The 14260-nt window shown below is 32.6% G+C and overlaps 1 protein-coding gene across 2 annotated transcripts in view; it reads right to left on the bottom strand.

The window, feature by feature from the left end:
- Positions 1–302: 302 nt before the first annotated feature.
- Positions 303–14260, bottom strand: part of LOC100184862 (beta-adrenergic receptor kinase 2) — a 28957-nt gene continuing 14999 nt past the window's right edge. Inside the window, exons 11-22 of one of the 2 annotated variants that reach the window (XM_018816107.2) lie at positions 12713–12843; positions 11833–11927; positions 10954–11128; positions 10050–10150; positions 9497–9563; positions 7655–7826; positions 7065–7145; positions 6201–6334; positions 5266–5385; positions 4789–4920; positions 2473–2526; positions 303–1440 (exon numbers count right to left, since the gene is read on the bottom strand). In XM_018816107.2, coding sequence (XP_018671652.1) covers positions 2479–2526; positions 4789–4920; positions 5266–5385; positions 6201–6334; positions 7065–7145; positions 7655–7826; positions 9497–9563; positions 10050–10150; positions 10954–11128; positions 11833–11927; positions 12713–12843 — 1256 coding nt within the window. In that variant the 3' untranslated portion in view covers positions 303–1440; positions 2473–2478. The remainder of the gene's footprint in view (positions 1441–2472; positions 2527–4788; positions 4921–5265; positions 5386–6200; positions 6335–7064; positions 7146–7654; positions 7827–9496; positions 9564–10049; positions 10151–10953; positions 11129–11832; positions 11928–12712; positions 12844–14260) is intronic. The other variant, XM_009863441.3, reaches the window with a different exon arrangement.

The following is a 14260-nucleotide window of genomic DNA, read 5'->3' as shown; positions in this document are numbered from 1 at the left end:
CATACGCCCACAATGGTAGCAGCGTCGAGCCTTGAACCCATTACTTCTGGGTTACAGGCAGGCGCGGTAACCACTACTCCGAATATGACGTAAAAGACACTACATAACCAAAAAAAGTAACTTGCAAGGTGGCACGAGGTGTATATGAAACAAAACACACGTGTTATAAAGACTGTCGTTTTCCGGCTACGCGAGGATAAAGAAAGTTACAATCATTAATTCAAGTTTTTTTGGTCCTAAAAATTTAAAATACCTGCTTAACTTTGCTTTCAAAAGCGTGCACATTGTTCCAAAACGATAAGTAACCAAATATCGATAATATTGTAATTATGCAGAATTTACACAACACATAAAAGAGTGGCAGTCATGCAAACCATAAACGTGCCGAAAAGACTTTTAGCCACGAAACTGGGATTCGGATCCAAGGAAATATAAATTTTTAAAACTTTCTTGAATTTTTGCCCCGTTTTTAGGATTTTAGTGGACGCAAAAAAAAACAGCAATTAAAATGTGGTTACAGAATAAATAAACACGATTTTTCAGGAAAAAAATAAAAACAACGTGCAAAAAGATAAAGTATACACAAACATTTTTATTTTTCCTCATTTTTACCAGTTAATGTTAAAACAAATCTGCTAAAACATTTGCTGTGTAATCGATATACCGCTACCCGTTGACGTACCACACAAAATGCGAGAGACTTTTTTACATACACTCCATAAGAGGCAAAAAATAACATTCTTTAACAAGTGCGCATTTTAAAAGGACGTGATTAAAATTACACATGTAATAAGTACATAGGGGAAAAAAACACTGCTGACAAACCATTATATACTCGCATGCAAATCGGATAAAAATAAGAAATGTGCTTCTTTTAACTTTATGTAAGGAGCACATGTAAAAGTCAAAATACTCTGACATTCACACATGTAGTGTGACGAAGACAGAAATAGTTTCCCCAAAAATTTTAAAATCCCTAAAAATTGAGCTATCTTAGTGATATGGCTTTTTTGTGCCTATATGGGCATTTGACAGTGGAAAATAAAACCGTGGATTTAAAATAGATGTTTTATAGTAAAGTGATTAAAGATATAGCAGTACGGTTCTAGAGATTCTCAAACTTTGCTGAAAACTTTAAATAAATAACAAAAATTTAGGAAAAACTTTAGAATGTGTAAATTGTAAAAAATGAGCGTTTATAAATATGTTGTAGTTTCAAAAGTTTGAGAACCCCTGTCTTTAATATAGACTAAAGTTACTCCAATTTAAGATGCATTTAGTTTATGCGATTGTAGTAACAGAAAATCATGTGTTTGTCTGCTGTACTGCTTCAGCAGTGTCGTCAGAGTCTGAACAAATAACGAGCTTATGTCGGTAAGTTGGCGCAGAGGAATTCAAGGAGTTATTTGCCACAACTTTCGTTTGAGCTGCTAATATTGCCTGGATAAAAATAAATCTAGGTGGTTATTCTTAAGAACTAGATTCGATTCAAAGCTGACAATTTTTTATACCCGAAGCAAGGGTCAAAATTTATATACAAGTTAAAAGGGGTTAGCACGCCTGTCCGTAACCCAGAGGTAATGGGTTTAAGGCTTGTCACTGCTACAATTGTGGGCCTATGTTTTTGTGGCAAGACACTTAACAGCAGTTGCTCCAACCCCTTTGGTCACTAATGGGTTGTCCAAATTATCAGTCATACATATAGAAATTAAAAAAAAACAAACAAAAAAGAGGTGTATGAAACACCGGTGTTATACAGACCTTCTTTTTCCGGCAACGCGCGGATAAAGCAAGTTACATTCATTCAAGTTACCTACACAGTGGTTTTGGTGCTAGCAACAAAACCAAAAATACTTTGTTCAATCATTGCTGCTACCATTGTTACCACGTATGTTGCGGGGTGGTTACTTTTTTTATATGTTTTTGTAGTGAAATTAATAAGGACCTTTGGGTTGGAGTAATTGCTGTTAACTGTCTTCTCCAAGGTCACACAGGACAAAAATATTACCCTTACAGATCTAAAAATGTGGTAACTTGTAAGGGTTGCATGGTGTATAAAAAAACACCTACGTTATAGAAATTGTCGTTGCCCATCTAAAAAAGGATTAATAAATTGCATTATTTAGTGTAGTCTTAAAAATTGGGACGCCAAAGCTTTATTTTTAATTTATTTTTGGGTTTGAGGTAATGAGCCAACTCTAGGCTAAATAAACCAAAACCTTTTAAATTGTCAGCTTTGAATTGAGAACTTTTTCTAAATACTAGTAATACAGAAACAAATATTGTATTGCATGCAGAACAATAAGTGCACAAAATAATAATTTGCAAGCAAATACAACACAAAAAAAAACAACATAAAATGCAAAATGTTAAAACACAAAATTTGGCATGATTTTAGTTTGAAAACTCGTGTGACAGTTTTGATTATTGATTTGTGAACATATCATGCTGTGGAAAACATGGGGTCGTTACCATAATTCAATGGTTCAGTAATCCAGCCACGGTGGCACGTCTCTTCAGTTTGCTCTGTTGGTTATAACTTGTGGGATATTATATTGAAAAACATTGGGCACCAAACATTTTAAAATGCAGGGGAGGCAGGCACAGTTAAACTGCACTGTGAAATAAATCTAATCTGGCAGGTCCTAATGTTTACCGGTTAATGCAGTACAGATAATTCTATAGTTGGCCTGCCAACCCAGGTTTGGCGCCTAAACTTGGTTGATTTTAAAGGGAATTTATTGATTTATCTTTTAATAGGCTTGAAAAGCTGAAAATGTATGCTTATAAAAGTTAAATCTAAAAATTTAAAGTCTATACAGAAAAATGTAGCTTAAATGTTTGTGAAACCTAAATTACATGGCACCTTAAAGTTTGTGGCACCTAAATTACATGGCCCTTAAAATCTGTGGCACCTAAATTACATGGCACTTTAAAGTATGTGGCACGTAAATTACATGGCACTTTAAAGTATGTGGCACCTAAATTACATGGCACCTTAAAGTTTGTGGCTCCTAAACGACAAGGCAGTTTAAAAGTCTGTAGCACCAAAAATTTTTTGGAATATAAATGCCACGCACGTAAATTCTAGGGCAGGCAAATGATATCGCTCTAAAGGTTGGTGACCCTAAAAGTTTTAAAAACATAAGGTTCATGGTGGACAAACAACATATAGTAGGGTGGGGAGAGACAGGATATGTGGACACCTTTAGCACATAATAACCAAATATCCTGATCGTGATTTAAACAATTAACAACAGTCTATGGGAGTTGTGAGGATATGGATTTATAACTATTTGAATGCTCTTTGTTTACTGCCAAATGGGATGAGAAAAGAGAATGAAACGGTGTCCCATCTTCTCCCTCCCTACTATATCATCCAAAGTTTGTCTTATAACCTTAGGACTTAATAGATTGTAGCAGATATCACCCAAACTTCACTGTTTTTGCCAAACAAACATAAAAAAATTTAAACTTGATTTTTTTTCAATTTTTGTTTTAAAAGTTTTGTTAAAAGTTTTGTTTTTTTCCAATTCTAGCAGATAAGAAAACAGGTTTCAAATAAGAAACAGGCTAATGTGATACCAGGCGCTGTTATCCTAAATATCTTTGGCGTTCCTGTGTTATATGATAGAAAAAAACTTTGGTTTTTCCATGTTCCAGCAGAATATTTTAGTTCTATACATTTCAAATAAGAAATGAGTTTATGCGATATCGGGCACCAATTTCCCAAATATCTGAGGTATGAGTATGTTATGATGGGTTAATATGTAGATATGTTAATTGTTTATAACTTAATATGACATAATTTAATAGTGGATTTTAAAATTTTGGGATGTACCCCACTATTAAAATATCAAAAATGGTAAATAAAAAACAACAAAAAATAGTTGCAAATATCCAAATCGATTACTTTTTGCCAAAACTCCGAACCCAAAAAGAAGGTTTAAAAGTGGTTAGGATCAGTTAACCCTTTTTGGCAAGGCAAAACTTTTTTGTCTTTTTTTTTAAAAACGATAGCGAAAATCATATTATATAAAAAAAAACAGAAAAAAGGTTTAAAGTGGGGCACGCCTTGTAGTTTCAAAACCACTGTTTCGAAGGGTTAAATTTCAAGACTTATGACAGAAAGTCAAGGGAATGACTGACAGAAACACAGTTTTGTTACAACCATGCCAGTAAGAATAATTTGAGCATATGCACTTTGGTACAGGATGAAAATTCTCATGCCAACAATTAATTCACTGTCCAATTATTTTGCACAATTTTCATTTACATGCTGGGGCATGCTGTTCAATTACAATACGATATATCCTTGATTATCTGCATTTTTAAATTTAAGCTCTCATCTGCATATCTCATGAAAAACTAACATTTTGATAAAAAAAAAATATTTTTTAATAAAATTTATAAAACTAATATTTTAATAAAAAATTGTGTTTTTTGCAAATTTTTTATTTTTTTACCTATTTAATGGTAACTCTTTATAGATTTTAATTTAATAATCATTTTATCTTTTATAATATGTAAGTTATTAATATTTCATTCAAAAACTTCTTGGTTGATCCGAATATTATGAATTCTTCATTACAATATCAATTTTTTGGCTTAGGCCAAATTTTAAAAATTTTTATATTTTTTTTAATATTTTAAATAAACTTTAAATTTTTGTACTTTTCTGTCACTACATTATTTTTTTTCAGCAAGACGTTGAAAAAAATTCCTAACTTGTTCAGATAATCAAGGAAAATGAATTATTTTAATAAAAACTATATAATAATAAATAACCTTGTTATAATTTGCGTCTTCTGCTACTGATCTTTGCATACTGATAAGTTTCGGACCAGATTTCATGACACGCTTTGCCTGGCACCATGTTTTGATTAAATCTTTAGACCATTGAGTGAATTCAGGCTGAGACTGAAAAAAAAATGTAAAAAATGCATAATGCAATACAAAAAAATGTATTTTACAAATAAAAAAATTACATTAAATAATAAAAAAAACGCAGTTTTCAATTAAAAATAAAAGGCATTATATTAACACTAATTTAAAAAGTTGCATTTTACAGTTAAAAAAAAGTCGCAATATACAAAAAAAATTGCATTTTACAATTATGCCTTTATGTAGAATTACATTCATATTTTGGGGGAAATGAGCCAATTCTGGTCTAAATTCTAGGACCCATGGCGTAGAACGCTGTGGGACCTTACCCACATAGAATAGAACCTCACCCATATATAACAGCAAGTATATGTCACTGACCTCACAGCGTAGGATGATATCTTTACTGCTTTCTCTTGTAGAAATAAAAAGACAGAATTTCATTCCTTTTGCTTGGCCCTCTTTGATCATTGTTACGGACTCAAAAACGACCAAATTTTTCTAGAATTTATAAATATAGTAGGGTGGGGGAGATGGGACACCTTTGGCACATAATATTTAAATATTTTGATCATGTTTTAAACAATTAACAATGATCTATGGGAGTTGCGAGGATACAGTTTTATAATTCTTTAAATTTTCTTTATTTACTACCAAATGGGACAAGAAAATAGATCGAAAAGGTGTCCCATCATTCCCACTGTCCTATATTTCAATTTTTTTATTAAATAAATTATTTTGGTATATTTTTATGAGGTGGTCTGACCCCTTGCAACCCCCCTGGTTGCGCCACTTCTAATGAACACCTTTATTAAGTGCATTATAAATTAATCAATATTATACAGATGTTTTCAAAAATAAATGGGCCAATAAGCGTTTAGTTGTCAAGCTGTTAATTAGGGCCACAGTTCCATAAAATTTCCATTAATCAAAACAATTTAAAAATTAGGCTTGAAAATGAAAAATAATTAAAGAAAGAGCAAAGCTTAATTATTTTGTTATCATTTAGTTGATTCATTTTTTTGCTCGTGCTTGCAAAACTAACTACAACAAAAACTTTAAAAAATCGGATTTTGGGTAATTTTCTTTTTAGTTCTTTTTGACATGTCTCATTAAAAAACTAACAAAAAAAGTAATAAAATAAAAAAATAAAAAATGGGAAAATGTAATAAAACTAACATTTTAATAAAAAAGGTAAAACAAACCAAGATTTGGAAAAGTTATAAAACTAACATTATGACAAAAAATAATAAACCCAAATTTAAAAAAAAAAATTAACAAATCAAAAAAAAATTTTTTTCGTAAAATTGTCTTACCGATCCGTCATAATCTTTCCATTCAAGGCGATTCGGATAAAGATAGAAATATTTTTTCTGCCATGTTGTCAACGCAAGGGGACCCCCAAGCTTGTATAATATACCGTGAAGAAAACAATCGCCTTCTAAATTATCTAAAAAATGGAAAAAAAACGGAAAAAGTTATTTCAAAATGTTAAATTTAAATTATAGTAGGTCGGGGGCAGATGGGACACCTTGTCATTCTATTTTCTCGTCCCATTTGGTAGTAAACAAAGAACATACAAAGAATTTTAAAACCGTATCTTAATGACTCCCATAGACCGTTGTTAACTGCTGAAAACACGATCAGGATATTTGGATATTATGTGCTAACAGTGTCCCATCTTCCCCCATCTTATAATATGTGGAAGTTGTTTTCAACATGCAAATTTTAAATCATATATAGTCGGGTGGGGGAAAATGGGACACCTTAAACACCTAATATCCAAATACCCTAATCGTGTTTTAAACAATTAATAACAGTATATAGGAGTCGTAAGGAAAAAGTATTATATTTTTTAAATTTTCTTTGTTTACTACCAAATGGGATGAGAAAATAGAATGAAAAGGTGTCCTGGATAAAATGAAAGTTAAAAGAGGGAAAATAGAATAAAAAATATTATGTGCTAAAGCCTTAGAGGTGTCCCATTTTACCTCACCCTACTATATATAGCCAATGTATAAAAAAAACCCTGATAGCTTTCATTGAATTTAAACTAAAAAAACTTAAATTTGTGTCAGTTTAAACATTAGACAATCTCTAGTGAAACAGAAAATTTAACAGTACAAAATAGAGGCTCACTTAGGTTTAAAAACCATTGTACAGATATTAGATACACTTACCAGCAAATAAAGCTTTGCCTTTTGTCTTTCGTTTTGCTTCCAGTTTATCGGTCTCATGGTTCACCATGTCAAACACTGTGTCTGTATGAATAAATACACAAATGTTAGTGTTCGCATATATTGATTAAAAAAACTTGGGGTTTATGGCACAGTTTGGGCGTGGACTTTTGCCTGTGTGTTTTCTGCTGTCGTGAAACAGTGATTTGATTGAACTAATAAATTAGTTTAAGGCTCAAAAGTGCTACTTTTGTGGAAATGTGCACGCTAGTATAATGTGCTCGACACGCGCGTATTGTGTTTTGATGCACGCACGACACGTACATATAATTTTTCGACAGTGACAACCATCAGATCACTTCCTAAAAAATGAGCTAAAATTTGACATTCATTCATAATTATAAGAATATAACGTCGCATTTTTTTATCGCATTAGTTATTAAGCAAATTTTGTGTTATTATACAAGTTTTGTGTTTTTTTGCAAGTTATGTGTTTTTATGCAAATTTTGGGTTTTTATGCAAATTTTGCGTTATTATACGAATTTTGTGTGATTGTACTAATTTTGTAAAAAAAATTTTTTTTTTCACTTACCGCATATTTCTTTCTGCCACCGAGACGAGACAACGAGATCAAAATCTTGATATAAATCTTGGTCTGCGTCGGTCAGTTTTATTCCCTTTGTTTCATCATCATCAAAGTTTCCGATGTCGAACGCGTCGGCTGCGTTAACTTCGCCACGAGGGGGGGTTAGAGGGGGCAAGTACTGAAAGGAATAAAATTTTATGAAGTAGAATTTTTTACGCTACAAAACCCTTTAAATAAAAGGCGGCCATTTTAATTACAATTTTTTTTTTAAGTTAAAAATTTAAAACCGATAATTAAGAATACGAGATTTAAACTTTCCAAATTAAAAACCGTTATTTTAACGGCTAAAATTTAAAGACAACTTAAGCCTTTTTCTACAAGCCAAAAAAATTTTCTAAAAAATAACCATGTGATGTGAATTTAATAATTTAGAAGCCACATTTACAAGACATACATTTAAATTTAGCCCCATATTTAAAAGCTGCAAATTTATAGTTGAAAATATAATGCTGGCACTTTAAAGCCTTAATTTCAAAGCCAACAATTAAAAATAAACAGAATAAAGGGCAAACAAAAAGAGCTATATCTTGGGCAAGGCACTTGCTCCAAGCTATATCTTGGGCAACGGCAATTGCTCCAACCCAGTGGTCAGTAATGGGTTGTCCAAATTATCAGCCATACATAAAAATATAATGAAAATATCCCAAACATAACAACCTACAAAGTAACATACGTGGTAACTCGTAAGCTGGCACGAGGTGTATGAACACCAGTGTTATAACGACTGTTGTTTCCGGCCATGCGAGGATAAAGTAAGTTACATTCGTTCACAGTCAAATGTTACGGCTAACGAGTTAAACTTTGTAAAATTATGTTTAGTTTTACTATTTTGAGTTTTACAACGTCATAAAAACCTTTTCTTTCAATTATTTTTACATAATAAAAAAAACTAACATTTGGTTATTTAGAAACACACAAAAATTGAATTGTTTTGGTTGGTATATTTTAAGCTTGCTGAAAATGGCCAAAAAGGTCAGAGACTCAAAAAGCCAATGCAGCAAAAGCTGACTTGATAATATTGAATATTCATGTGTAACATTAATAATGTATGTGTATACGTGATGCAGTATATGGTGGTTGTAATACAATTAATTTCCCATGCAACATAATCTAGACATTTAAAATAGCCTGCTTCCAAAGTGGGTCTATAAAGCCGCAAATCGAAGCCGACAACTTGAACCTACAAATTTAAAATTTAAAGCCGCAAAAAATAGCCAACAAGTTTGAGCCACAAATTCAAAATTTACAATTTAAAGCCACAAACTAAAAGCCAAAACCTCAAAGCTACAAATTTAAAACTTACAATTTAAAGCCGCAAATTAAAACCTGACAACTTTAGACAACAACTTTAAAATTAACAATTTAAAGCCGCAAATTTAAAACTAAATATTCAAAATTCAAAACTTCAAAATCAATATTGTAAAAACTCCGAAACCAACAAACAAAAATTGCCACTTTATGCCGCAAGCATAGCTCTGTTAAATGAGACAAACTGACAATATCAACAATTTTTTAGGAAAATGTTTCTAAATCATCAAATACACCTTTTTATTTTATTTAATCATAGTTAAAGCTATGGGTTGAAGCTCATTTTTACCTGTTATGTAGTGTGGAGTAAGACAGGACCCCTTAAGCACATAATATTTAAATACCCTGATAGTGTTTTAAACAATTAACAACGGTGTATGGGAGTTGTAGGGAACGGTTATTAATTTCTTTGAATGTTCTTTGTTTACTACTAAATAGAACAAGAAAATAGAATTAAAAGTTTGCAGTAATTGAAAATACCTTTTGTCTTTGAACTTGGTCCCAGTCTACATCCAAGAAAAAAGAATGTTCTTTCAGCTCCTCGCCTCTGTAAATTAGGACGTTTATTTAGTTTGCTTAAAATTTTGGGTAGCATTTTAAATTTTTAAGACATTTAAAAAAAAAAAAATTTAAATAAAAAATATAAAGGAAAACGACAGTCGTTAAACACAAGTGTTCTGTTTTATACACCACTTGCCAACTTGTTACTTTGTGGGTGAATATTTTTTTGGGATTTTTTTTACTTTTTTATGAGTGGTTGATAATTTGGACAACCCATTAGTGACTACTGGGTTGGAGCAATTGCCGTTAACAGTTTTGCCCAAAGACGAAGGCGGGACACCTTTAGCACATATTATCCAAATATTTTAATCGTGTTTTAAACAATTAACAACGGTCTTTAGGAGTCATGAGGATACAGTTTTATAATTCTTTGAATGTTCATTGTTTACTACCAAATGGGACGGAAAATAGAATGAAAAGGTGTCCCATCTTTCCCAACCCTACTATTTAACTGAAATATAATGAAACTCACGCTCTGCCGCGACAGCCAAGTCTATCCTTGGGATCTTTGATTAAAAGTTGTTGCAAGAAATCTGAAACCTCATCCGAAAAACTTGACGGCATTTTTACTTCCTGCAAAAAATATAGAAAACTGTTTTAAATTTTGATTTGAAAAATTCTTTTAGTCTTCAACAAGCAGTGTTAAATAAGCTGTAATTTAAATTAGCTCCGTTTTTCAAACAAAACCGAACATATTCTAGACTGTCTTTCTTCAAAATGCCGTCATAAACATGGCGTTAAACTTGGCGTTCCCAACTTTTTACGACTTGAGCCTATTTCTAGTCTTTAAAAGCGCCAAACCTGGGGAGGCAGGGTAGGATTTTGTGCACTGCGTTAATCAGTTTGCAACCCATACTATTTTATTTTAAATATTTGAAAATTGTAGTGAACTCGTGAAAATTGCTTTCTGTAATGTAATGCATTGGTTCGCTGCGACGTCTTGTAACCTACATTTCTAATTTTCTTGGTTTATTTCTGTTTTCCATGTTACTCAGTTTCCTTGTGTTGCTTTGCCAGTAGTACTGTAGTTAAGCTTGTGTATGTTTATTCAGTTTGTTTTCAATTATTTAAAACTGTTTGTTTTCACGTCGACTATATAGTGACCGCTGAGTTAGAGCAATTACAGTTAAGTGTCTTGCCCAAGGAAACGTACGCCCACAAAACGTTTGCCCACAAATTGTGGGCCACAATGGTAGAAACGACGGGCCTTGAACCCATTACCTCTGGGTTTGAGGCAGGCGAACTAACCAACTGTGCTACGGTGCCTGACTATATGCTACTGCTTCGGACTATTTTTAACTATGCAGTTACAAATGGGTTTTGAGCCTTATTAAATAAACTAGCAAACGGTCGATCCAACAAATGTTAGTATTTACCATTGTCAGCGTCATCTTATCAATTTCTGCTTTATCTTTAGTCTTGTGGTTTCGAAATGGTGAATGTCCGCGCAGCAGTTTAAACACGGTACACCCATAAGAGAACCAGTCAGCTCCAGTGTCATAAGACATGCCACGCGTCAGCACTTCAGGAGCGATATATCCATGTGTACCTCTGGAATTATGATACAAATTTTATGAAAATATAGTAGGGTGGGGGAAGATGGGACACTTTGTCATTCTATTTTGGTGTCCCATATGGTCGTAAACAAAGAACATTCAAAGAATTATTAAACCGTTTCCTCATGACTCCCACAGACTGTTGATAAGGTTTAAAAACACGATCAGGATATTTGCGCTAAAGGTGTCCCATATTTCCCCACCCTACTGTTTATTAATTTATGTGTCATTTTTTAAGTTTAAAAAAAATTATGCCAATAAAATGCATCCTATTCAAAATTTCTAGTTTTAGTTGCATTTAGCACTGAACATTTTTCTTTAGTAGGAGTATATTATTAGTTTGACTTGATTTTTTCTTGCGTTGGCTTGAACGATTAAATGCAACTTACTTTATCCCCGCGTGGGTGGAAAACAACAGTCGTTATAACACGGGTGTTTTGTTTCATTCACCTCGTGCCAGCTTACGAGTTACCTAGTATTTTACTTTGTGTGTAAATATTTTGTGGGATTTTTTAGTTTGGACAACACATTAGTAACCACTGGGTTGGAGCAATTGCCAAGTGTTTGCCCAAGCACACATACGTCCACAATGGTACCAACGACAAGCCTTGAACCCATTACCTCTGGGTTGGAGGCAGGAGCGCTAACTACTTTGCCACGACGCCAGGCTTTAGTAGTATTTAACTACATAATACTTACACGCTAGCATGAGGTCTTTTTCTTGATAAATCGCACGCTAATCCCAAATCGGATATTTTTGTGTGGCCTTTTTCATCAAGCAAGATATTAGCAGGCTGAAAAATAAAACATATACTAACAAAGCATAAAATTGTTTTAATAAATGAATGAAACTTACTTTCCCAACGCATGGCCGGGAAAAGACAGTTGTTAAACACAGGTATTCTGTTTCATACACCTCGTGCTAGCTTATGAATTACGAAGTATGTTACTTTATGGGTAATTATTTTTTTTGTAGATTTTTTCATTTTTTATGTATGGCTGATAATTTGGACAGCCCATTAGTGACCACTGGGTTGGAGCAATTGCCGTTAAGTGTCTTGTCAGTTTGGAATGCAATGTCATAAATGGAACTTTTATATTTTTAAGTGGTGGGGCAAAAACAGGCTTTGTAACACGAATATGTTGTTTCACACATCTTCTCCCCACTTATAAAATACCAAACACACAGTTTTGTCGGTGACTACTTTTAAGGTTGATTTTCTGGAATATTTTATATTTTTATTTGTGCAACCCTTAAAATATTGGAATAAAAATATTGTTTTTTAGCAAAAAAAAATCTTTTTCCACAAGGTCTATTTTCTAACATTATTTTTTTTACTAAAAAAAGGTATTTTCCAATATTTCTTTTTTACCAAAAGATACCTTGTTCACACTACTTTTTTAACCCAAATATTTTTTTTCTAATATAATGCTTTTTACTAAAAGATCTCTTTTTATTTTATTTTAATATTTTTTACCATTTCTTAATAATTTTTTTACTAAAAGATCCATTTTCTAATATTATTTTTTTACCAAAAGATCAATTTCTGATATTATTTAAAAAAAAATTTAATCTCACTTTTAAATCTCGATAAACAATTCCATGTGAGTGCATATGATCAAGTCCAAGAAGAATTTCCGACGCATAAAATCGGACTTCATTCTCAGTGAACGTTCCTCTTTGTGTGAGTTGGTAATGCAAGTCACCACCTGTGAGAAAAAGCCACGTTTATGAAAATACAAGGCCTTGTTTTTCTGAAGCCAACAATTGAAAACTTATTTTTAGGTTTTAAATTTTAAGCCGGCAATTTAAAGCTGCAAATTGGAAGCCGACATTTTATAGCCGCAAATTTGAAGCCGACATTTAAAAGCCGCAAATTTGAAGCTGACATTTTATTTGTAGAAGTTGTTTCATCTTTAGTTTAAATTCCAGGTATTGTGAAAAGGCTTGCATCATGTAAAAACTATGTAGAATATGACACTTGTGTAGCACATGTCATTTAGTTTTTAAAAAATTAAAAAAAGCAATTTTATTGAAATTTTGATTTAAAGGTGCAAAGCCGACATTTAAAAGCCGCAAATTTGAAGCCGACATTTAAAAGCCGCAAATTTGAAGCTGACATTTTATTTGTAGAAGTTGTTTTATCTTTAGTTTAAATTCCAGGTATTGTGAAAAAGCTTGCATTATGTAAAAACTATGTAGAGTATGACACTTGTGTAACACATGTCATTTAGTTTTTAAAAATTTAAAAACCAACGCTACGATGTGTGTCATAAAATGTGTCGTCATATTTTAAACTGAAAATACCCAGTTGTGGCGTGCAGGTGATATTTTTGTAGATGAATTTAAATTTAATTTCTTAGAAAATGCCCACTCTTACCGGAGGTTTCCCTGGTAATTTTTGAGACATTTTGTGAAACAGTGCACAAAAATAGTTGTTTTAAACTGAAGCCCTACGACACAGTCAATACAACACAGGTTTTTGTTTCATACACCTTGTGCATGCTTACGGGTTATCACGTATGTAACTTTGTTGGTAATTTTTTGTTGTATAACTAACTAGTTGTACAACCCATCAGTGACCATTGGGTTGTAGCAATTGCGTTAACTGTTTTTCCTTGAGGGAATTACTAACACTGATCGGCGTATGTGTCCTTGGGCAAGTAACTTAACGAACATTGCTCCAACCCAATGGTCACTAATTAGTTGTCCAAATTGTAAACCATATCAAAGCAAAAATGTACACAAAGTTGAAAAATGTATTAACTCGTACGCACAAAACGATAAAAATAGCGTGAAAAATACATGTCTGACTGCGATGAATGGGCTTTCCGGGTGTGTTGGGGTAATGGGTCGAATCTGGCCCAAATCCCAGGTCCTTAACAAGGACCTCACCCCCCAAAAAATTAAAATAAAATAATTGTTTTGCATAGGTACTTATAGCCACAATGATAGCAGTAACAAAATCGAAACACAATAAAAGTAGCTACAGACACCAAAACCTACGGTGGCAGGCCTAGAAATTTTGCACTACATTGATCGGTTAAGTCTTACTATCCCAGCCTACTCTGTACTATGGGAACTATATTTTTTGCAGTAGCCATTTCTGTACTTTTGGTTTTAAGT

Source organism: Ciona intestinalis, unplaced genomic scaffold, assembly GCF_000224145.3.
Source record: "Ciona intestinalis unplaced genomic scaffold, KH HT000140.2, whole genome shotgun sequence".
Lineage (NCBI taxonomy): Eukaryota > Metazoa > Chordata > Ascidiacea > Phlebobranchia > Cionidae > Ciona > Ciona intestinalis.
The sequence above is the reverse complement of the archived record's forward strand: the minus strand, read 5'-3'. Positions and strand labels throughout refer to the sequence as shown.